We start from the raw sequence: 26,500 nt of genomic DNA, 5'->3' as shown, positions 1-26,500 counted from the left end.
AGGGGGTATGTAGAAAGCCATGATTAGCATTTCCAAACCATTTACCCTAGCATGCAGAAATAGAAACCCGCCCTGGGGGTCAGATTTAAGAGTTAGTAGCACAAACTGCACTGTTTTCGCCACTAGTATAGCAATAGCCCTAGAATTGGCAGTGTGTGGCGCTTGGTATAACCAACCCACCCAGGGCTTTTTAAGCAACATTTGAAGTTGGCCCGTAAGATGGGTCTCCACCAGCACCATGAGGTCTGCACACTGTGCTTTAAGGTATGAGAGGGCCGCCATCCATTTAGGCCGTGCCCTGATACCTCTCACATTCCATGTGAGACATTTAACCTCCAACATGCCATGTATCTAAGATTGTAAGGTGCCAGGCAAATGTTGCCCAGAGTAGCACAGACCATCCTAAAATCAGGAGGGCCCGTATCACCCCCCACCACACCCCAAAAGTGAGTCCGGTAGGGTAGGGTGGACATCTCCCGGCAGCATATCGCATGTCTAGTTTAGGTTGCAGCCCAACCCAGTGCAAATCATCCATAAGCACAACCATACACCATAAATTGTTACTCCTCAGCATATAATATATGTACCAAACATAAAACCAGTCAGAACAGCCTGACTGGAACTGCAATAACACTCTAGCATACCCGGGTAAGCAATGCATCCTATAAATGACAAATGCAGTTTGCTGGAGCCGGGTATACCAGGGAAACCATACTTGGAATAAAAAATAATAATGAACGTTGCAGTATAATTGAAAAACAGCGGGATCTATAGGGATACCCGCAACTAGGGGAGCGACATTTTGCTGTAAAACAAGCATTAGCAAAAAGAGTGGGACTACTGAATTGGGGGACATAATGTCCAAAGTCCCTTTTTCAAGTGTCATAACGGGTGATCACTTGCCAATAGGATATAGAGAGTTATGTTTAAAGCACATGTTTACTCGCTGGGTGTTCATCCAAGGCCCCCCGTAGGGAGCGCTGGTAGTCTGGATGGGGATTTGTGAACATAGGATGTAAGGATCTTCGGGGGGGGGGGGTAAGGCAGTTAGAAATATGATACTGTTCAAGGGGTAGGCAGTTCACATGCAAGAAAAGTGCTCATATGTAATTAGCACAAAAGGGGAAATAGCAACCGATGTTAATTGTACAGTACCTGTGTGCAATAATAAAGTCGGCCCGGCACCGCCTTGTCCTCCAACCAGGCGAACACCACCTCCGGTGTGTCAAAGAAATGAGCTCGGTCTGCACCCACCACCCGCAGTCTCGCGGGGAAAAGCATAGCATAGGTGTAGTGGCGAATCCGCAGTTGGCGCTTCGCTTCAGTGAAGAGGGCCCTCTTCTTTTGGACGTCCGCCGAGAAATCCGGGAACACCTTAATTTCGATGTTTTGAAAGGGGATGTTGCCCTTCAGTCTGGTGAGCCTGAGGACAGCGTCGCAATCTCTAAAATTGAGCAGTTTAGCAATGAAAGTTCTCGGCGGTGCGCCCTGAGGAGGAGGCTTCGCCGCCAGCCTATGTGCCCGCTCCACCACGAATGAGGTGGAGAACTCCGCTCTTCCAAAAGTGTTTATGAGTAGGTTTTCCAGAAAGGAAGGGGGGTCAGAGCCTTCTGAACCTTCGGGTAGGCCAACAAATCGTAGGTTGCACCTCCGCAAGCAGTTTTCCATGTTGTCCTGTTTAGCGAGCACCATGTTAAGTTGATGCTGCAGGCGCTCGGCATGAACTTGTAATGGCGGTAGCTCGTCCTCGACATTGCTGATGCGGGTTTCCGTTTCTGTAACCCGGTCCCTCAGTTTTTGCAGATCTTGCCGAATCAATGAGACATCGATCTTGACTTCTTCAATTTTGCTCATCAGTGCGCTCTTACAATCTGAGATTGCCTCCAGTACACATGCGGTGTCCTCTGTAGCTGTGTCTGTAGTAGAGGAGGAGCCGGCACCATTTTCTCCCCCGAGCTCCTTGTCTGTGTTCCGATATTTTGCCAGTTTAGCGGCGGGATCCGTCTTCTGTTTTGTCAGTGACATGTTCCCCTTGTGTAGGAGAGGGTGAGCGACCCAGGAGTAGACAGCAGGTAAGTATTTCAGGTCCAGGATATGTATATTCGGATGATCAGCTAGCGGAGCTCCCAAATTTCACTCCTCACGCCATGCCAGTCCAGGCCACGCCCCATGAGTCAACATATTGAGTCCCCTTCTTCCCTTCCCATGTTGTCTTCTCCTTTTTTAGTGACCAGTTCTCCTCTTGTAGCCTCCAGAAAAAGAAAGCTCATCGGAGGAGCTGCAGAAGAGGACGCAGTAAAAGCAAATCTCAATGCACTAAAAATAAGGAAACTGTGAAGATTTTCAATTTATCTTCACATAATTTATCCAACGCTGACACCTCACTTCTGGGTAGAGGCCTCAATTTTGCACCTCTTACTAAACCTAATCCCTTTCTGCTATTTAAGGACCTTAATAGATATGTACGGAATCTCACCTTAAAACGATACTATCATATAAAAGAAAAAAAGAACATTCAGGCCAATTCCATTCCATCCACATCACCTCCTCCTTCCCCATCAGATGTGTTCATATTTGACACCAGTGCAGTTGATGATATGGAGAAATCTCTGTTTGATGATGAATTGTTTCATCTCCTTACTCAACATACTGCCACTTCTCCTCCCATCATTCAAACCACTTTTAAGCCCAAGTCCATTTTTTACTCCTCACAGGCCAAAGGCCCACATATCGAGAGTTTCTATAGGGTCGTATTCTTGGACTTCCAAAAACTATGCCAATCCTCCAGTGCCAACAACACCTGAGATCAAAGCACTCAAACTCCTGATGGAAGCAGATGATTTGGTACCCCAGTTGAAGTCCTATCGGACGAAATGCATCGGGTGGTTATGCCTGTCTTGCCACTTTTATTTTAAAGCGCTTTTTATTGTTTTATACCTGACACTAGTGTTTAGGTCATGGTGTATTGTATTGCTCTTGATTTTTAAATAAATGCTTTCCAATAAGCGGATTCACACTATGGGGAGGTCTTCTTTTTGATCCCCATTCTTTCTGAGGATATACATCCAATTTAAGGAAGCGGCTTCCTTGTAAGCAGTTCCTGATTTGCATCTTGGATACCGGGAGTCGCTGTAACCAGAGAGGTTCGGTTGGTGAGTGCTGCAGTTTTCCTCCAACATCTCCAGCTGCTGTGGAACCACCTCCCATATCTTAAGCTTGTCTGACCCCTAAGCCGCTGGCTGAGGGGTCTACCATTGCCGGTAAGGGTATTTTTGCCTATCCCGTCTACACATATGCAGGACACCTTATCCTGTGGATGCCATCCCTGGATCTAAGGCCTTACACCATTAGTTTTGGTTGCTGTAGACCTTCCAACCACATCTTTAGATGTTTACCCATTCATTTGATGTTGGACTTTTAGCCATGTTAGCTATCTATAAGTACATGCTGGACTTTTGGTTCCGACAGCAGTATATGTTGTTATAGTGTCATATTATTTTCATTTTTTCATTTTTTCTTTTCATTTATGTGTGTCACCACACTTCATAAAAGTCTACGCAAATTTAATTTCTTCACATGTTTACAAAGTAATTTGGGATTTATAGGGATTAACTACCCCTTATATATTTTTCCCATCACTACCCTATGGTGATCTGATCCTGTTATTACTGGTTACCAGCGTATACAGGACCGTTTTGAGTATCTTATTGACACAATTCTTTCACACACTTTACCCCCACTATTATTATACACGATTAATTTGGTGTTTCATTAAATACAGTATAGACTGCATATGGCACAGGTCCGGGAGCGCCATCCATGACTTCTGATACCATGCTTGTTTTTGCTTGCTAAAATGTGAGTTTACCTAATTTTTAATAAAGTGTTATTTTATATATAAAAACGACTGCACCCAGAGGCGCCTCTCGACTTGTTGTTATTTAACCACTTGCCTACGGGGCACTTTCACGCCCATCCTGCCCAGGCTAATTTTCAGCTTTCAGCGCTCTCACAATTTGAATGACAATTGCGCGGTCATGCAACACTATACCCAAATGAATTTTTTTCACACAAATAGAGTTTCCTTTGGTGGTATTTAATCACTGCTGGTTTTTTATTTTTTACTAAAAAAAGAAAAAAGACTGAATATTTTGAAAAAAAAAGTTTTTCTTAGTTTCAGTCAGGTAAATTTTGTAAATAAGTAATTTTTCTCCTTCACTGATGTGCGCTGATGAGGCTGTACTGATGGGCACTGATGAGGCGGCACTGATTAGATGGCACTGATGAGGAGGCACTGATGTGCACTGATAGGCGGCACTGATGGGCATTGATGGGCAGCACTGATGAGCATGCACTGATGGGCTCTGAAAGGCAACACTGACTGGCATCACTAATAGGCACTGATTGGTGTCACTGATGGGCACTGATTGGTGTCACTGATGAGAACTGCTGGGGCTTTACTGTAATCTGGGCACTGATAAACAATACCCTGATTACCTGTTCTGGTCTCCCCTGTGAGGAGATGCCACTGATCGTCTCTCCTTGCCACACACACTGTCAGTGTGAGGCAAGGAGAAACGATAAGCGGCACTTCCACATTTACATGTGACTGGCTGTGATTGGACACAGCCAATCACATGGTTAAAGAGCCACATCATTGACTCTTTGCTGAGATCAGGGTCATGCCGTGTCCTAGGAACATGGCGCTGCCTCGATTGCCACATTGCGTGCCGCCGTGGGTATGTGAAAGTGGCCGTTTTGGGGCGCCATCATATGACATCGTTCCAGAACGAGAGCCGCACTGCTCCTCCATCATTTAACAGTGGGCGGGCGGCAAATGATTAAATCGTGTAAGTTGCAAAGTGAGGCCTCCATGGATTGGACTTTTTTTTCCAGCACATCCCACAGATTTGGAGGCCAAATAATACTTCAAACTTGTGTTCCTCAAACCATTCTTGAGTTCATCAACCAGACCACCCTCTTCCATTGCTCAGTGGTCCAGTTCTGATCCACACGTGACCATTGTAGGCATTTGTGGCTATGGACATGAGTCAGCATGGGCACCCTGATCGGTCTGTGGCTACAGAGCCCCATATGCAACAAACTGCAATTCAATGTTTTTTCTGACACCGTTGTGTCAGAACCAGCATTAACATTTTTAGTGATCTGAGCTACAGTTGCTCTTTTAATGGATCATACTACACAAGCCAGGTTTTTCTTTCTACTTGCATAAGTGAGCCTTGTCCCCACATGACCCTTTTGCTGGATCACCAAGATTCCTTCCTTGGACTGCTTTTGGTTGGTCCTGACCACTGCAGACAGGAAACATCCCACAAGAGCTGCAGTTTTGAAATTGTTCTGACCTAGTCATCTTGCCATTACAATTTGGCCCTTGTCAAAGTTGCTCAAATCCTTATGCTTGCCCATTTTCTCTGCTTTCAACACATTATCTTCAGGAACAACGTGTTCACGTACTGCCTAATATATCCAACCCATTTTCAGATGCCATTGTTACAAAATATTCAATGTTACTCACTTTACCTGTCAGTGGTCATAAAATTATCAATGTATATTGTTTTAACAGATCTGATAATTGGAGAAATGCTGAATATAGGAAGAGGAGAAATAGGAAATGAAGAAGAGGATATATATGAGAGAATCAATGTTTTCTTTGCTAATTTCAAAAGGAAAGCAAGAATTTGTTTTGGATGTGGCACGATGATGACTTTACATTTTTGAATATTTATTTTCCAATTTGCTTTTTCAACTGCTCTCCCAAAATTAATCTTGCCAGTAATATAATATCCCTTTCTCTAAAAGACCTTCTCCCCTCCCATGAATATTCTGTTGTTTATAAACGGGCAATATAAATTTTTCTGAGGAATCGCCATACATTTGCTGACATATCATTCGCATGACTGAGAACACATGTTGTCTGTTATTATTTGTCCTAACTTACACCCCTTTAACAGATGCTCGAACATCTAGATCAACTGTTTTATTTTTACATTAAAAACTGAGATTTGTTTCTAGTAATTGCATTTTTTTTAAGCTTCCTATATTTTTATATCCCATAGGATCACATTGATTGCACATCTGGACATATTCACCCACCTTTTTTTTGTATTTACCCTATGTCATCTGACTTTATAAATACCACTTAATGTTAAAAAGTGATTATCAGTGGATGTGGCCAATTTGTAATGCACATACCCAGTTGCTAAAAATAGATTCCCCTCATTGTATAGGTCTCTATAAACTGTGCCACTTTCCAATTTTATACTTTATTTAAGCCATAATTGTATTGCTTTGTCTATTGCCTAATAGCTGCAGCTATGTTGAGCTTAAGTATAAAGAGAGAGTATGATTAAAACCACTGTCTGTTTTTTTTTCTTTTTGTGACTGATGCCCATTCAAGATTGCCCTTCAGTTCCAGCCTGTAGACACAATAAGAAGTGAAAGGTAATCTTTCTTGAGTGAGGAAAATCCCATCTTAAACAGTTGTCACCTAAGCAAGTATCCACATTTAAATATTTTCCCTATATTTCCATTCTGGGGACAACTCAAAATTTTTGATTTTCCCTCACTTTTATTCCCAGTGACCAATGGTCACCAGAGCAAGCAGAAAGGGTGCATCACTTTCAATGGGGACACAGATAGTAATAAAAATGGTGTTAACCTCACACAATCCAAAAGTAAGAATATGGGCATATTATATGGGCATATTATATCCACAATAAAAAACATACACATTTAGGTGCATAACTTCAAAAAAGTCAATGTATCATTTTTATTTTTCTTACATTTACATGCTGTGATTATTATACTCCCAAGATTTGGACAGACAAACTTCCTCAGAAATTCAAGTGTGTCCCTGGTCCTTATCTGTCAGCCTCCCACGCACCAAGTTTTCCTATTAGTTATTTTATGTGACAATGTCACTGACCTATAGGTAATAGGGAAGGACCAAGCCAACCTTTTATATAAAAAATACAAATGTTCTGTATTCTGGATAATCCACCTCTGATATTAAATTAGATTTTCATGGTTATAATAATATTACAAGAATGAGTTCACAATTGGTGGGGCCCCTAAAATGTACATATGTGTCACCCTTGTGCTTAAGAATAAAAGCTAATAGTGATTACCTTAATTTTCCTCAGCAGGAAATCACTTCTAAGGGCATTACCAAACACAATATACAGCACTCAATTATTACAATAAAATGTACTTAAGGATAAATCATCATTTATAAACTTTTATGTATTACTTCAATAGCAAATAATTCTAAAAGTAGCACTTATTTCAGGTTAAAAAAAAATAAGCAAGGGTGGTTGAAGTCATATCTTTGTAAATATCTTTGTAAATCTTATCTCTTATGTAACTGTTTACAAGAAACATTTAACATGTTTACTCCTGAAACCACAATCAAGAGAATACATTATTCCCAGCTAGACTTTGTAAGCTGTACACAAGAAAGAATATATGGGCTGTCATAATGAAGTGAAGACATTTTCCAACTCACTTCACACTTGAAAATGCAATCATTTGGGGGGGATGAGGGAGAGGGAATAATCATATTCTCTTATGAAATCATGAATAAATCAGTGGGTTGCGCTAAACCTAGACTCTGATTTTTATCAACATAATGCCTGCATGAATATGGCAAATGTCAGGGAAAATTAGTTGAAATAATCATTTTGTTCTTGTGATTTCCAGAAACGTTTTAAGAAATATGTGAATTAGTTGTTGATCACTAAAAGTAAAAGAATAAAAAAAAAAACAGTTGCTCGATTCATTCTGGAAAGGTTCAGGTATTGTTGTTCATACTTTTTAATTAATTATACCGTCTTCATCTTTCAAATTCTTTTCAGTGCTTTTGTTCTTTTTGATTTGCAGCAAATCTTCAATCATCCCTCACATTATCTGAAAAGAGAAGAAAGACCTTGTTCTTCTAAGAATAACAAAACTTAAGTATGAACGTTTTAAAGATGAAGGTATAACAACTCAAGACTCAAGGGCAAGCATCATTTTTCCATATTATATTTTTGAAAAAATTGTGTATTAGTACTAATTTTGCCTGAATGTCCAATTTTACTAGTTATAATGAAATAATAGCCAATCAAAGATGATTTTTTTTATCTGTAGCAATTCTTACTCTTTGAAATAACTGTATCATATTGATTCTGTAAAAAATACATTTGTATATAAGCTTGATGGATTATATAAAGCAAATATCATATGCTGAGTGCACAGGAAAGTATTAGAAAAGAGTATATTTAGAGATGTGTTAGGAAAAGGACTGTATGTATTATGAAACAGGAAGAATATCACCCACCCTATTAGATTGTAAGCTCTTATAAGGAGGGCCCTCCTAACCCTCTTGTATTGTACTGTAACTGTACTGTCTCCTTTTATATTTTAAAGCGGTGTGTGAATTGTTGGCTCCATATAACTACTAACCATTATTATTATTGATATGGAAATTGCACCTTTGTAGAAGTAAGAAAAGGGTTAAGGAATGATAGAAGGAGAAAATAAGATAATATAAATGAAATAATCAACATCACTGGGCCTCCATGAGAACGTCATATAAAAAACACCAGGCAGAGCATGAGGCAACACAGAAGTTTGATAAGCTTTATAAACTTTCACCTGTCATGTTTTTAAATAGGAAATAAGTTATATGCCTTTTCAAGATATTGTTTACTCACCCATACTGCTGTCACTGGATGTTAAGGCATATTCTGAAAGAAAGGTCTACTATGCTGAAGTCCGAGATGAAGAGAAGGCAGCTTGCATAAGTGGAGGATGTTGATTGGGGAGCAGAAAGCATAAGAACACAGAATGATCTACATATTATGGTCATCTTTTGGTTAGTAAGTGTTCATAGTGTCAGGTTCACTGATGGAGGTAAATTATAACTTTATTTAAAAATGGAGACACACATAGAAATGGAGAAATGCTGCGCACCCCAAGTGTAATTAGGGGTTTTGATGCAGCAAAGAGACATAGGGGTATCTGTTATTGCTAAAGCTTTTTGCAAGTGTAGTAACTTGTTTTATGTAATCATTTGAAAAGACAATAATACATGAGCAGTTAGTCATATACAGTAGAATTTTTTTCTTTTTTATAATAGACCTCCCTCTTCCTCAGCTACCCCATATGTGGTACCTTGCAAGCCAGCAGTGTTGGGCTCCACAATATGGGTGGTCAGAATGACCTATGAGAAGTCCTGGATGTTGATTTTAATTCCAAATCCTGGTTCCAAACCCTTCCATTGACTGAAGATAACACAGTCCCTTGATGAAGATTGTGATATGTCTGATCGAAACGCATTGGAGCACTTTTGAGCAGAACTTACATTGAAAGACATTCTTTTACAGAAGCTAATACCTGTCTGTTTCAGTGTTATCATGGCTGTTAGGCCATAATGAGATTGTGTGTAACCAGAGCTCATATTTTAAACTTTTGTTGTTCTTAAATGTTTGGCTAATACAATTATATACAGTATTTTTACACTGCCATTGTTTGATATGTCTCTTTGTTGCATCAAAACCCCTGGCGGAATATATTTCTTCACTTTGTGTTATAATTTTATTTTTCTGCAACCAACATACCTTAGGTGCAAACTTTCAGTTATGGTCTAGATATCTATTCCTGTGGGAGTTAGTAATGATACATCAATGGTATGGCAGTAATTTTGTCACGCCCAGTGTCATTACAAATAGGAGTGTACAGCAGAGCTGAAACTGTTATCAGCAACTCTCTATCAAATTCTCTGTCCACAGATTAAAAGCAAAGTATCTCCCAGTATCATGATTACTTTTTGTTTTCAGAGAAAATCTAATTTCTAATGCATATGGCTACATCACAATCAGCTAGAACCTCAACAAGGATCCCTTTTTCGGGACTATACATCATTTTAGAAAACAATTATGCGCTGCTTTCACAATTAATAAGTGAGGGCTTTGAATGAAAGCGCCAAAAATTACTTTACTGTTCAGTGTTTTTATTTTAGTGCTTTGTCTTCTATTTTAGGACTGTTTATTATTGTGCTGTTCTTTTGGATATTCATTGGCTTCTTACACATGTGTTCTTACTAGAGATGTAACATTTCTGGAAACTTTGAAGCCATGGAAAAAAACATATTTTCCCTGTTTTTTTCTGGAAAAAAATGGAAATTTATAAAAAAAATTGAAAGTTGAAATTTGTGATTAAATATTTCTTAGCATTGTCCAACCTGTTTGATCATACTCCGGCATTCCATATGTTTTTGTTCAGGGTCGGGCCCCTACCTTTGGGTAAATGTGGGCTTTGCTTCAAGCTGGCTTATAGAGAATAAGGACTGGCCACTATCACTGGCCACTATCAAAGAACTTGACAGATATCATAAGTTATTCCTTATCCATAATATTGCATAGTTGATAGTTGCTTTTAGATTCTAAAGCACATGCTCACTGACATGTCACTTACAATGTTCAGCTTAGTCTTATATACTGTAAAATTAGAAAAATAAACAAATTGTTGACATTCTAATGGTTATGCACTGAGCTTCATCCATTATCCACTATTCCTTCAACAGCTGTAGTAAGCAGGTCATTTTATATCTTATGCTCAGTTCCCAGTGCTGCTTTGCCTATGACTTCCTTCTGACTTGATCCAACTTGGATGCTATTTAGGAGCCTTACAAGGGCCAAAATCGCACCCAAATAGTGCAAGAATCTTTTTCTAAAGTCGGAGTGACTTGTGTAGTATCAGTTAAGATGGCTCTCATAGGGAATTATTAAATTGGACAAGTCATGCGACTTGGGGTCTCACAAGTCAGATCCCATGTCCCAGCAATGTGAACCTAGGCTTAGGGCTTATGAAAACACCACAATCAAGCATGCAGCACATTCCCTGGCATCTAGTGTGCAACCAGCAGTTTGGAATCTGTAACGTTCCTTTGCTACACCGTGCATCACAGAGATGCAATAAGGCAGAATGGGTCCTTAGGCAAGTTTGCAGATTTTGCCTTCCATCTTTTCGACTGACATTGATAGAGATTTCAATAGGCGCAGAAGAAGCCTTACTGTATGAATTCTATAAATTTGTATGGATTCTTTGTACGGATCAGACATGAGCTGCCTAGGAATTCTCCCTTGTGAACTGAAGTATAGGTGCACATCTCTAGCTAACTGCACCATTTCTTGTTTAACAGCAGGAGTATAAAGGTTGTAGTTTGTCATACACTGGGTCCTAGGCTACTGTCCATTGTTGCCATGTAGATAATCTGGCTCTGTTGCATCTTAATTCATGAAATATGACTTTAAAGAATGAGGGTTGTAGTGTCATCTTGAAATACCTCCACTGTAAAAGAGATACACTTTTGAGGTGCTTGAAGAAAAAAAAGATGACAATTATTAGTGTTTAGACTGCATTGTAGGTGCTTATCTGAGATGCTCTAATTTATCATTATTTTTAGTTATTATGCCCTGTACACACAATCGGACATCGATCGGACATTCCAACAACAAAATCCTAAGATTTTTTCAGACGGATGTTGGCTCAAACTTGTCTTGCATACACACGGTCACACAAAGTTGTCGGAAAATCTGATTGTTCTGAACGCTGTGATGTAAAATACGTACGTCGGGACTATAAACGGGGCAGTAGCCAATAGCTTTCGTCTCTTAATTTATTCTGAGCATGCGTGGCACTTTGTGCATCAGATTTGTGTACACACGATCGGAATTTCCGACAACGGATTTTGTTGTCGGAAGATTTTATAGCAAGCTCTCAAACTTTGTGTGTCGGAAATTCCTATGGAAAATGTGTGATGGAGCCTACACACGGTCAGGTCCTATCACACATTTTCCATCGGAAAATGCTATCGTGCGTACAGGGCATAAGAAGGGCTAGGTCAAATATTTTTCCTTCTGACCAAGGTAAAAATAATGAACTATTTTCCATATACATTTGCAAGTTTAGGAAGTTTGAGAGATAATAAGGCTTCCTGCTTTGTTTTTATTGACATTTTACCTTTACGCTTCTAATATTTAAGCATAAATAATATTCTCCTGTGATGATGAAGAAATAATGTCCTTTTTAAAGTTTTTTTTTTTTTTTTTAAATTTTCTTTATCTTTGTTAAATTTTCTAACTTTTTAGTTACATAACAGGGCAGAGTGTGATCAGGCACAAAGTAGTTATTTTGCTGATTTTACAGGCCTCTTGAAGAGTTGAAGTTATGCAAATATACAAATATATTCTATTGAAAATAATAGCATCAAAATATGCAGCAAGTCCATTTTTAAAGAGTTTTATTTTCTTTTTTTTTTTATATTCTGTTCAGAATTGCATTGAAGATATTTTAATCTGTAACTGTGTGTTGCTTCAGAGTTCAGATTTCAAACACAAAATGAACAGGATTTTATATTTCAGCTAAAAAAGGGTATTTCATCAATTAGCCTTCTGTCAAGAACTTAATTAAAAGGGCAGCTGGTTCATCCCCTTCACTTTTGCAGAGCCCAGGCAAGCAGAAAATAAATCTGTGTTCTTGCTAAATGACTACAGCATTTAATCCACATAGGACTAAAATACCTGATAATGCAGTCATTGAATATGTCTAGTAAATCTGTTTCTGTTAACTGTTGCACTATATGAATTTCCTTCCCACATTTTTACTTTACCCTTTCGCTGCCAGGCCCTGTGCTCCATTTTTACACTCAGGTGGCCAAGCCATTTTTGCAATTTCTCCATTGCGTTTTTATTTTTCCCTTTTCACTTACAGCTTTCAGAGCTTGTTAAAGACTCCCCCCCCCCCCCACCCCAAACCATATATTTTCTGATCGCACATGACCAGTAGAATACAATTAGGTGATACTGATTTTTAGGGCAAAATGATATATGCGCAAATGTTTATGTTAAAAATTACACTAAAATCATTATTAGCAGATAAAAACACAGTATATATAGTATAGTATTTACAAAATTCTTACTAAACATAACATCTTAACCTATTGAGTTAACAAATTACAAATATTTGTAATTTTTAAATTACGCCTTTTTGCAAAGTGGTGAAAAACTGAACGTACGCAAAAAACACATTTCTCTAAAAATCAGAAGATTTTCATTGTTCCCTACAAAAAAAAGAAAGGACTGGGGTCACCAGTGGCACATCTCCATCCCTGATTATACAACAATTAACAAAGGAATAGCCCTTGGGACTTGTGTAAAGTGTGCACAGTTGGCCAACGAAAATGACAAAGATAAATGCAATAAAATGTATTATAAAATGGTAATGCATACATACATATAAAATAACATCCGGCATCCATATGTATGACATCTTGAATACCCAACACATTTTGTGAGGCATTAGCTCTTCAGGGGTGGATGCATGTAAAACATATTTTAAAAATAAACCAATAAAAAGTATTAGAACAATGTACAAAATTCCTGCTAAATTCCTAGTAAATATATAAATATGAAAGTTAAAACTGTATTGAGTTGAGTAAATAACAAATATTTGTACATTTTAAATTGCACCTATTTGTAAAATGGTGAAAACTGAAGCTACGTAAAACTGTAAATAAAAACAATATACTCTAAAAATCCAGAGGTTACCATTTTACAGCTTTCAATATTTGAAAAGACCCCTCAAACTAGATATTTTCTGAAAGCGCATGACCTGTAGAATAAAAAAAAGTGCTACTGATTTTTTGGGCCCCACAATAATCATGCAAATGTTTATCATATCGCTATTTTTTACTAAAAATACACTAAAATCATTACTAGTGCACATAAACACAACATAACTTTCAAAATCCCTGCTAAATTACTACTAAAGCATTGTTTATATGTGGCATACTAAAGTGTACGCCCATGGAGGGCCATGTTTACCCACACAGGGATGCACAGGTATTCCGTGCATCCCCGTACAGGCAGTCCCATTTATGCCAATAGAGATGCACGACTGCACAGACATAGCTGCTGTTCCCAATCTGACATACATGTGGGTGTGGGTACCTGACCCCGAACACAGTGTAAGCTCAGGGACATGCATGCGGACCTACATGGATGTAAAATTGGGAGCAACGGCTCTGTTCGTGCAGTTGCTACATCCCAAATTACATCAATGGGACTACCTGCACAGAGATGCACAGAACACCTGTGCATTAGTGTAAAGGTACGCTGTGTATGCCCTGTGTGAACAAGGCCTTAGGCTCCTTTCACACCAACAGACCGATCGGTTCTGCCTGTCCATTTTTCAGGGGGGCCCAATCAGACCATCCATTGTTCTCTATGGACAGGCCGATGTAAATAGACATGTGTCCGTTTACATCAGCCTGCATCCGATCCAGTCCAGTCCGCTAAAAACAGATGGATAGGAATCCATTCCCCATCCATCTAGCAGATCGGATTGGATGGAATCCGATGGAAATGGACAGGCGGTCCATTTCCATCTGACCACTCTGTAGAGAACAGCAGGCTGTGTCCGTGTCTACTCTGCATCAGCGGAGAGGACAAAGACCTGTCATCTGCCTGCTCAGCGGGGATCAGCAGACAGATCCCCACTGAGCAGGCGTATCTGCTTGACAGAGTCCGCTCCATGTGAAAGGGGTCTTACCAGCAGCAGCCGGACCATTAGGGAACTCATACGTTTGAATGAGTTTTTTTCAAGCCACATGATTAGAGCCTGAGGCTCTAATTGACTAGAAAAGGGCTGGGCTCAGAGTGCAGAGCATTACACTCCAAACCCACCCTCTTGTGACAATAGCAAATTAATATTCACTATTGTCTTCCGGCTTCTCCTCCTGGCCAATCAGGATGGATTGGGTTGGCTGGGAGGAAAAGCTGAGGAAGCCATGGAGGGGTGAGTGCAGGGGGGGCATCACCGTGGAGAGACATTGAAAGGGACTGAAGATAGTCCCTTTCTCTGTAGCACTTTACTAGAATGAATAAGGAATTTGTATAGAGATTCCTCATTAATTCATAAAATGACAGTCTGATACATAGTAACACTTGTGGTTTACTATGTATCAGGTGTCAGTGGAAATAGGAACATTTGCTGCCTATGTCCACTGTACTAGAGGGGGGGCTTGGTAATCAGGTTTAGCCACTTGCTGACCGCCGCACGCTGATGTACATCCAAACTTTGGCGGCGGATATCGTTGTTATTGAAGCAGCTAGCTGTCATAACCCCAGTATCCCTGTTTTCGTGCGGCGGTCGGCTTTAGGATAAAAGTGGTCTCTGCGACAGATTAGCTGCAAGATCACTTTTATCAATTGCGTCCATCTCCCTTCTGTGCCTGGAGATGAGTGAGGCTAAGATGGTGCCCACTCGTCTCCATGACACTGCTGGGCGGAAGCGACGTCAAAACGTTACTTCCGCCCATACGTCTTAAAGGCACATTTTTTTCAATGTCATTTTTTTAAAAGACTTTTTTCTTTTATTGCATTTTAGTGTAAATATGAGATCTGAGGTCTTTTTGACCCCAGATCTCATATTTAAGAGGTCCTGTCATGCTTTTTTCTATTACAAGGGATGTTTACATTCCTTGTAATAGGAATAAAAGTGACACATGTTTTTTTTTTTAAACTTTGTAAAAATAAATAAAATCCTGTAAAAAAATAATAAAAATAAAAATTTTTTTTTTAAAAACCCGCGTCTCGACGAGCTCACGCGCAGAAGCGAACACATACGTGAGTAGCGCCCGCATATGAAAACGGTAGTCAAACCACACATGTGAGGTATCACCATGACCGATAGAGTGAGAGCAATAATTCTAGCCCTAGACCTCCTCTGTAATGCAAAACATGCAACCTGTAGAATTTTTTAAATGTCGCCTATGGAGATTTTTTAGGGTAAAAGTTTGACGCAATTCCACGAGCGGGCGCAATTTTGAAGCGTGACATGTTGGGTATCAATTTACTTGGCATAACATTATATTTCACAGTATAAAAAAACGGTGCAAAAAAAAGTATTGCATTGACTGCTATTTTATTCTCTAAGGTGTTAGAAAAAAACAATATATAATGTTTGGAGATTCTAAGTAATTTTCTAGCAAAAAACCTGTTTTAAACATGTAAACACCTAAATTCCAAAACGATGCTGGTCCTTAAGTGGTTAAACGCATCATTAAAATCACTGCTCCTTTAAAAATTATAGTTTTTATAACGAATGTTTGCATTGGTACATGTTCCACAGGGCAGTATGTGGGTCCCCATACCCTTTTTATGCCCAATTACTTGCATATAAGCCTTCAAAATGGGGACTGTTGATTTCACAAGTTCAGCTTTCATAGACTTCACTGGAGTTTGCAGTTTTTCCCCTGTTCAGGAGTTCTGCTGCAAACCAGAACATGTGTTCACCCCAATCGGTGTTCAACCCATCTGTGACAGACCTAGCCGGGAAAGAGACTTTTGGAGGGGACTGTATGCTAGCCTCTTGCCGATCGATCGGGGGCCCTTGCATTTGGGAGAACGGTGCTGTTTGTGAGCTGTATGCCTGGGGACCCTTGAGCCGGTATTACTGTGGATTCGGGTCCTGGTCCCCCAGGACATACAGACTCTGGGGACCCTGGATTTGCCATATTGGAATAGTGGCTGATTCGTAATGCTGGGACAGATACTATTAGGAGATGCTGATGTAAATTCCAACACCTGTCTGTCTATTGTCTGCTAAAAGGTGTATTGTAAATAAGTCTACTATGGGATCTTAGAGTCATTAGATCCTCATTGTTATTTGTGTTAATTAACTCTGCTATTGTGTGAAGAAGAGTCTATGCTGATTGTGATAATGTTGATTGGATTTTCTGAACTACAAGACGGCCAGTCTGGCCTAATGGTCATGTCTGAGTCATCTAGTCTGTCTAAAGGGATTAGTTAATTAGCTCATGTTAATTAGGTTAATTAGGTTACAGCTGTATTGTTAGAGTAATATGAGCAGGAGGTCTGCACCTACACTTTGAGTGTATAAAAGCCTGTATTTTGTCAATAAAGATAGATTCCTGGTTGAACTTACATACAGCCTGCCTGGTGTTTGTTCTGAGCTATCACAACTGGGTTAGAACGGCACATAGCTGTAATTCTAATCCCGGAGCATTGGATGACCGAACCATCAGACGTTGCAATCTGATTCAATAGCTGCAAAGGAGTGTCGGGAGAGTGGAACTGAGCGAGCAAGGGGCTCATTACACCATCTTTAGTTATGATTAGGGATGAGCCAAACACCCCCCGGTTCGGTTCGCACCAGAACCTGCGAACGGACCGAAAGTTTGCACAAACTTTAGAACCCCATTAAAGTCTATGGGACTCAAACGTTTTAAATCAAAAGTGCTAATTTTAAAAGCTAATATGCAAGTTATTGTCCTAAAAAGGGTTTGGGGACCCGGGTCCTGCCCCAGGGGACATGTATCAATGCAAAAAAAGTTTCAAAAAGGGTCGTTTTTTCGGGAGCAGTGATTTTAGTGATGCTTAAAGTGAAAAAAAAAGTGAAATATTCCTTTAAATATCATACCTGGGGGGTGTCTATAGTATGACTGTAAAGTGGCGCATGTTTCTTGTGCTTAGAACAGTCCCTGCACAAAATGACATTTTTAAAGGAATAAAAGTAATTTAAAACTGCTTGCGGCTTTAATGTAATGTCAGGTCCAGGCAATATGGATGAAAATCAGTGAGACAAACGGCATGGGTACCACCCCAAGTCCATTACCAGGCCCTTTGGGTCTTGTATGAATATTAAGGGGAACCCCGCACCCAAATTAAAAAAAGGAAAGGCGTGGGGCCCCCAGGCCCTATATACTCTGAACAGCAGTATACAGGCGGTGCAAACAAGACAGGGACTGTAGGTTTGTTGGTTTGTAATTTTGAACTAGTACATTTTTAAAGTGTAGCTCCAGACAAAAAATATATTTTTAAGCTTTTTGGAAAACATAGGGAAGGGTTATCACCCCTTTAACATTTGTTTTGCTGTCTCTGTACCTATTCAGAAGATTTCACCTCACTTTCTGTCCCAATGACAAATGTTTTTTGAAAATTTGGGGTTTTTAGTGAAACAAGGATTGGTGATAAAGCATCAGTGAAGAAAAGACACGTTTTTCCCATATTAACTCTTCCTAGGGGTAGATTTAATCTCACGTCCTGTTGTCTCCTTCAGTTTGCAAGTAGGAGTCGTTTGTAAGTTGGATGTTTGAAAGTAGGGGCCTGCCCTATATACTCTGCAGAAATTGAGGCCTTAGGTGTTGGTGGTGCCACAACACTGTAAGCCCTCACAGTTACTCTTGGTGGGCGCAGGAACGGGCCCTGCTGTGAAATATTATATCAAGAATTGTAATTACATGCACCTGTTGAACAGGGGCAGAAAAATTGAGCCTTTGGTGGTGGTGGTGGTGGTAGTGGTGTTGCCAAAACACTGTATGCCCTCACAGTTACTCTTGGTGGGCGCAGGAATGGGCCCTGCTGTGAAATATTAGATCAAGAATTGTAATTACATGTCCCTGTTGAACAGGGGCAGAAAAATTGGGCCTTAGGTACTGGTGCCACAACACTGCAACCCCTCACAGATGCTATAGTTGGAGCGCAGGAATGAGCCCTGCTGCAAAGTATTGCACCAAAAATTGTAATTATATGCCCCTGTTAAACAGCGGCTGAAAAATTGGGCCTTGGGCACTGGTGCTGGTGCCACAACACTGCAACCCCTCACAGATACTCTAGTTGGAGTGCAGGAATGAGCCCAGCTGCAAAGTATTGTATCAAAAATTGTAATTACACGCCCCTGTTAAACAGGGGCAGAAAAAGTGCCACAACACTGTAACCCCTCACAGATGCTATAGTTGGAGTGCAGGAATGAGCCCTGCTGCAAAGTATTGCATCAAATTGTAATTATACACCCCTGTTAAACAGCGGCCGAAAAAATGGGCCTTGGGCACTGGTTCTGGTGCCACAACACTGCAACCCCTCACAGATACTCTAGTTGGAGCACAGGAATGAGCCCTGCTGCAAAGTATTGCATTGAAAATTGTAATTACACGCCCCTGTTAAACAGGGGCAGAAAAATTGCCACAACACTGTAACCCCTCACAGATGCTATAGTTGGAATGCAGGAATGAGCCGTGCTGCAAAGTATTGCAAACAAAATTGTAATTATATGCTCCTGTTAAACAGGGGCTGAAAAATTGGGCCTTGGGTACTGGTGCTGGTGCCACAACACTGCAACCCCTCACAGATACTATAGTTGGAGCACAGGAATGAGCCCTGCTGCAAAGTATTGCAACAAAAATTATAAATACATGCCCCTGTTAAACAGGGGCAGAAAAATTGGGCCTTGGCCACTGGTGGCGGTGCCCAGAACCAAAAATGTTCTTACAAGCTATCAGCATGAAAATTGAGGAGGAAGAGGATTGTGACTCAGCATAACAGGATAGTCAATCAACATCAGCAAAGGCAGTCTTGAAGAGATCTCACATAAAAAAAAAAAACAGTCGCTTACATTAGCATCAGGTGCTTGGTAGCTGGTGATCCAAGACTGATTCATTTTTATGAAGGTCAGCTGATCGACCGATTCGGTTGACAGGCGCACCCTGTGATTGCTTACAAAGCCTCCAGCAGCACTGAATGTGCGTTCCGAAAGAACGCTGGATGCAGGACAAGCCAGTATCTCAATTGCATACTGTGCAAGCTCTGGCCAGTGATCCATCCTCAAGACCCAGTAACCCTGAAGATTTTTGATGGGAAAGGTGTCCAAGTCTGATCTTGCCCCTAGGTAATCCTGCACCATGTGAATCAGACACTGGCGATGGTTGCTGGAACCGATCAGACCTTGGGGCTGCGGACTAAAAAATTGTCTGAACGCATCGGTCAGATGGCCACCTTCTCCACCGTTCCTTCTGTGACTGACCGAAGCCTCAGCAACACGTTGTCCAGGAGGACCAGGAAATTGTAACCTCACAGGCTCTGGAAACGCGTTGCACAAACCTTTCTGCAAAGCCTCCCGAAGATGTTTCATCCTCTGCGATGGCAAGATAAGGTCCAAAACGTTACCCTTGTAACGTGGATCAAGGAGGGTTGCCAGCCAGTAATCATCCCTCCCCTTGATACCACAAGTACGAGGATCCTTCAGCAGGCTTTGCAGGATCAGGGAGGCCATGCAGCGTAGGTTTGATGAGGCATTCGGTCCAGAGTCCTCTGGGTCACTAAGGACAACATGATCCGCAGCCACCTCCTCCCAGCCACGTACAAGTCCATGGGTTTCTTCGGGCTGTAAATGATCCCTTGAAGACTGCTGCTGATGCTGAGTGCCAGGCTCCACCTCCATGCTGACACAATCCTCCTCCTCCTCCTTGTCATCTTCCTGTGTGATCGGCAGGCATGCAGGAACACTGTCTGGATAAAGGGGGCCTTGAGAGGTAAGGAAGTCTTCCTCTTCCTCCCCTGTTCTGCCTCAAGTGCCCTGTCCATTATTCCACGCAGCGTGTGCTCCAACAGGTGGACAAGAGGGACAGTGTCACTGATGCATGCACTGTCACTGCTCATCATCCTTCGTGGCCTCCTCAAATGGTGACAGGACAGTGCATGCATCCCTGATCATAACCCACTGGCGTTGTGAAAAAACCAAAGTCCCCTGACCCTGTCCTGATGCCATAGACGCATAGGTACTCATTGATGGGCCTCTGCTGCAGGTGCTGCTGCTGCAGCATGGCCAAAATAGAGTTCCACCTGCTGGGCATGTCACAGATTAGGCGATTCTTGGGCAGGTTAAATTCCTTTTGGAGGTCAGCCAGCTGAGCACTGGCATTATATGACCTGCGGAAATGCACACAGACTTTCCTGGCCTGCCTCAGGACATCCTGTAAGCCCGGGTACCTGCCCAAGAACTGCTGCGCCACCAAGTTAAAGATGTGAGCCAAACAGGGCACATGGGTCAGTTGTCCCTGTCAGAGGGTGGAGAGGAGGTTGGTGCCATTGTCGCAAACCACCATACCTGCCTTAAGCTGGCATAGCGTCAACCACCTCTGAACCTGCCCCTACAGAGCTGACAGAATCTCTGCCCAGTGTGGCTCCTGTCCCCCAAGAACACAAGCTCAAGCACCGCATGGCATCTTTTTGCCTGCGTTCTTGCGTAGCCCCTTGAATGCCTACGGAGCACTGCTGGTTCCGAGGACAAATCAGCACAGGAAGAGGCCATGGAGGAAGAAGAAGAGGAGCGGTGGAGGAGAGAGGTGTGGCAAAATCACCACTAGTAGAATTTTGGAAGTGTGGTGGCGGAACAAGCTCCAACACTACTGCACCTTGTCCTGCATCCTTCCCAGCTGCCAGAAGAGTCACCCAGTGCGCGGTGAAAGAAAGGTAACGTCCCTGTCCATGCCTGCTGGACCATGAGTCAGTGGTAATATGCACCTTACCGCTGACCGCCCTGTCCAGTGAGGCCAAGACATTGCCTTCCACATGCCGGTAGAGAGCCGGAATCACCTTCAGTGAGAAAAAGTGGTATTTGGGAACCTGCCAGTGAGGATCTGCAGATTCCACAAACTCACAGAAGGGGGAAGAGTCTACCAACTGAAAAGGCAGCAGTTGAAGTGCTAGCAATTTAGCCAAGCTAGCATTCAACCGCTGGGCATGTGGATGGCTGGGAGCGAACTTCTTTCGGCAGTGCAGCAGCTGGGGCAGGGGAATTTGCCTGGTACAATCTGATGTCTGTGTACCGATAGCAGATTGCCTGCAAGTACTTGGCTGTGACACACCTAATTCTACACCTTCATTCCTCTCAGTGCAGGTTTCAGAGAGGACTGAAGGTATAGTGGGGTTGGAGATCCCAGCTGATGAGGAGCAAGGAGAGGTACGCTTTGTTCTTTGGTGTGGGTCTTCAGGTACGCTTGCCAACGAACTGCATGGCAGGTCGACATATGTCTGGTCAAGCATGTGATGCCCAAGTGGGTGATGTTTTGGCCATGTGAGATACGCTTGAAACATGTTGCAAATAGTGGGATCTGATGCACTCATCTCAAAAAAAGGCCCACAACAAAGAACTGTGCAGGGGACGCAGTACACTTACTGTAAATACTGCAGCTGCTTGCCTGTGGTACTAATAGGATCAGAAGAACACCACCAATTTTCTTCAGGTAGCTTTAGATGCACACTGTGCAGAGGACACAGTACACTAACTGTAAATAATGTAGCTGCCTGCCTGTGGTATTAATAGGATCAGAACAACAGCAATTGTCTTCAGGTAGCTTTAGGTACACACTGTGCAGAGGACGCAGTACACTAACTGTAAATACTGCAGCTGCCTGTCTGTGGTACTAATAGGATCAAAACAACACCACCAATTTTCTTCAGGTAGCTTTAGGTGCACACTGTGCAGAGGACACAGTACACTAACTGTAAATAATGTAGCTGCCTGCCTGTGGTATTAATAGGATCAGAACAACAGCAATTGTCTTCAGGTAGCTTTAGGTGCAAACTGTGCAGAGGATGCAGTACACTAACTGTAAATACTGCAGCTGCCTGCCTGTGGTACTAATAGGATCAGAAAAACACCACCAATTTTCTTCTGGTAGCTTTAGGTGCACACTGTGCAGAGGACACACTACGCTAACTGTAAATATTGCAGCTGCCTGCCTGTGGTACTAATAGGATCAGAAGAACACCACCAATTTTCTTCAGGCAGCTTTAGGTGCACACTGTGCAGAGGACACAGTACACTAACTGTAAATACTGTAGCTGCCTGTGGTATTAATAGGATCAGAACAACAACAATTGTCTTCAGGTAGTTTTAGGTGCCCACTGTGCAGAGGACGCACTACACTAACTGTAAATACTGCAGCTGAATGCGGTACTAATAGGATCAGAAGAACACCACCAATTTTCTTCAGGTAGCTTTAGGTGCACACTGTGCAGAGGACGCACTACATTCACTGTAAATACTGCAGGTGCCTGGGGTACTAATAGGATCAGAAGAACACCACCAATTTTGTTCAGGTAGTTTTAGGTGCACACTGCGCAGAGGACGCAGTACACTAACTGTAAATACTGCAGCTGCCTTCCTGTGGTACTAACAGGATCAGAAGAACACATTAAATTTCCTTAAGGTAGCTTTAGGTGCACACTGTGCAGAGAACGCACTACACTAACTGTAAATACTGCAGCTGCCTGCCTATGGCACTAATAGGTCTAGAAGAACACCACTAATTTTCTTCAGGTAGCTTTAGGTGCACACTGTGCAGAGGACACACTGCACTAACTGTAAAAACTGTAAATACTGCAGCTGCCTGTGGTACTAATAGGATCAGAAGAACACCACCAATTTTCTTCTGGTAGCTTTAGGTGCACACTGTGCAGAGGACGCATTACATTAACTGGAAATACTGCAGCTGCCTGCAGTACTAATAGGATCAGAAGAACACCACCAATTTTCTTCAGGTAGCTTTATATGCACACTGTGCAGAGGGCACACTACACTAACTGTAAATACTGCAGCTGCCTGCCTGTGGTACTAATAGGATCAGAAGAACACCACCAATTTTCTTCAGGTAGCTTTAGGTGCGCACTGTGCAGAGGACGCACTACACTAACTGTAAATACTGTAGCTGCCTGCGGTACTAATAGGATCAGAAGAACACCACCAATTTTCTTCTTGTAGCTTTAGGTGCACACTGTGCAGAGGACACAGTACACTAACTATAAATACTGTAGCTGCCTGCCTGTGGTATTAATAGAATCAGAACAACAGCAATTGTCTTCAGGTAGCTTTAGGTGCACACTGTGCAGAGGATGCAGTACACTAACTGTAAATACTGCAGCAGCCTGCCTGTGGTACTAATAAGATCAGAAGAACACCACCAATTTTCTTCAGGTAGCTTTAGGTGCACACTGTGCAGAGGACACAGTACACTAACTATAAATACTGTAGCTGCCTGCCTGTGGTATTAATAGAATCAGAACAACAGCAATTGTCTTCAGGTAGCTTTAGGTGCACACTGTGCAGAGGATGCAGTACACTAACTGTAAATACTGCAGCAGCCTGCCTGTGGTACTAATAAGATCAGAAGAACACCACCAATTTTCTTCAGGTAGCTTTAGGTGCACACTGTGCAGAGGACACAGTACACTAACTGTAAATACTGTAACTGCCTGCCTGTGGTACTAATAGGATCAGAAGAACACCACCAATTTTCTTCAGGTAGCTTTAGGTGCACACTGTGCAGAGGACGCACTACACTAACTGTAAATACTGCAGCTGAATGCGGTTCTAATAGCATCAGAAGAACACCACCAATTTTTTTCAGGTAGCTTTAGGTGCACACTGTGCAGAGGACACACTACATTAACTATAAATACTGCAGCTGCCTGCGGTACTAATAGGATCAGAAGAACACCACCAATTTTCTTCAGGTAGCTTTAGGTGCACACTGTGCAGAGGACACAGTACACTAACTGTAAATACTGTAGCTGCCTGCCTGTGGTATTAATAGAATCAGAACAACAGCAATTGTCGTCAGGTAGCTTTAGGTGCACACTGTGCAGAGGATGCAGTACACTAACTGTAAATACTGCAGCAGTCTGCCTGTGGTACTAATAAGATCAGAAGAACACCACCAATTTTCTTCTGGTAGCTTTAGGTGCACACTGTGCAGAGGACGCATTACATTAACTGGAAATACTGCAGCTGCCTGCAGTACTAATAGGATCAGAAGAACACCACCAATTTTCTTCAGGTAGCTTTATATGCACACTGTGCAGAGGGCACACTACACTAACTGTAAATACTGCAGCTGCCTGCCTGTGGTACTAATAGGATCAGAAGAACACCACCAATTTTCTTCAGGTAGCTTTAGGTGCATACTGTGCAGAGGACGCACTACACTAACTGTAAATACTGTAGCTGCCTGCGGTACTAATAGGATCAGAAGAACACCACCAATTTTCTTCTTGTAGCTTTAGGTGCACACTGTGCAGAGGACACAGTACACTAACTATAAATACTGTAGCTGCCTGCCTGTGGTATTAATAGAATCAGAACAACAGCAATTGTCTTCAGGTAGCTTTAGGTGCACACTGTGCAGAGGATGCAGTACACTAACTGTAAATACTGCAGCAGCCTGCCTGTGGTACTAATAAGATCAGAAGAACACCACCAATTTTCTTCAGGTAGCTTTAGGTGCACACTGTGCAGAGGACACAGTACACTAACTGTAAATACTGTAACTGCCTGCCTGTGGTACTAATAGGATCAGAAGAACACCACCAATTTTCTTCAGGTAGCTTTAGGTGCACACTGTGCAGAGGACGCACTACACTAACTGTAAATACTGCAGCTGAATGCGGTTCTAATAGCATCAGAAGAACACCACCAATTTTTTTCAGGTAGCTTTGGGTGCACACTGTGCAGAGGACACACTACATTAACTATAAATACTGCAGCTGCCTGCGGTACTAATAGGATCAGAAGAACACCACCAATTTTCTTCAGGTAGCTTTAGGTGCACACTGTGCAGAGGACACAGTACACTAACTGTAAATACTGTAGCTGCCTGCCTGTGGTATTAATAGAATCAGAACAACAGCAATTGTCGTCAGGTAGCTTTAGGTGCACACTGTGCAGAGGATGCAGTACACTAACTGTAAATACTGCAGCAGTCTGCCTGTGGTACTAATAAGATCAGAAGAACACCACCAATTTTCTTCAGGTAGCTTTAGGTGCACACTGTGCAGAGGACACAGTACACTAACTGTAAATACTGTAACTGCCTGCCTGTGGTACTAATAGGATCAGAAGAACACCACCAATTTTCTTCAGGTAGCTTTAGGTGCACACTGTGCAGAGGACGCACTACACTAACTGTAAATACTGCAGCTGAATGCGGTTCTAATAGCATCAGAAGAACACCACCAATTTTCTTCAGGTAGCTTTAGGTGCACACTGTGGATAGGACACACTACATTAACTATAAATACTGCAGCTGCCTGTGGTACTAATAGGATAAGAAGATCACCACCATTTTTCTTCAGGTAGCATTAGAGGCAGACTGTGCAGAGGACGCACTACACTAACTGTAAATACTGCAGCTGCCTGCAGTACTAATAGGATCAGAAGAACACCACCAATTTTCTTCAGGTAGCTTTAGGTGCACACTGTGCAGAGGATGCAGTACACTAACTGTAAATACTGCAGCTGCCTGCCTGTGGTACTAATAGGATCAGAAGAACCCCACCAATTTTCTTCTGGTAGCTTTTGGTGCACATTGTGCAGAGAACGCACTACTCTAACTGTAAATACTGTAGCTAATAGGACTAATAGGATCAAAAGAGGTAGATGTAAATACTGTAAAAACACCTGCCTGCCTGTCAGTAGGAAGAGAATAACAGGAACAGATCTAGCTAAACTGAATACAGTGCATATATATATATATATATATTAGGGATGAGCTTCGAGTTTGAGTCGAACTCATGTTCAACTCAAACATCGGCTGATCGCAATTTCGGCGAACAGCGAACAATTTGGGGTGTTCGTGGCA

General features: G+C 41.9%; 1 protein-coding gene across 1 annotated transcript in view; it reads right to left on the bottom strand.

Moving 5' to 3' along the window:
• Positions 1-7,798: 7,798 nt before the first annotated feature.
• Positions 7,799-26,500, bottom strand: part of NRG3 (neuregulin 3) — a 1,498,269-nt gene continuing 1,479,567 nt past the window's right edge. Inside the window, exon 9 of the mRNA XM_073596886.1 lies at positions 7,799-7,926. Coding sequence (XP_073452987.1) covers positions 7,923-7,926 — 4 coding nt within the window. The 3' untranslated portion in view covers positions 7,799-7,922. The remainder of the gene's footprint in view (positions 7,927-26,500) is intronic.

This window comes from Aquarana catesbeiana, linkage group LG08, assembly GCF_042186555.1.
Source record: "Aquarana catesbeiana isolate 2022-GZ linkage group LG08, ASM4218655v1, whole genome shotgun sequence".
NCBI lineage: Eukaryota > Metazoa > Chordata > Amphibia > Anura > Ranidae > Aquarana > Aquarana catesbeiana.
This window is presented reverse-complemented; position numbering and strand designations above follow the sequence as displayed.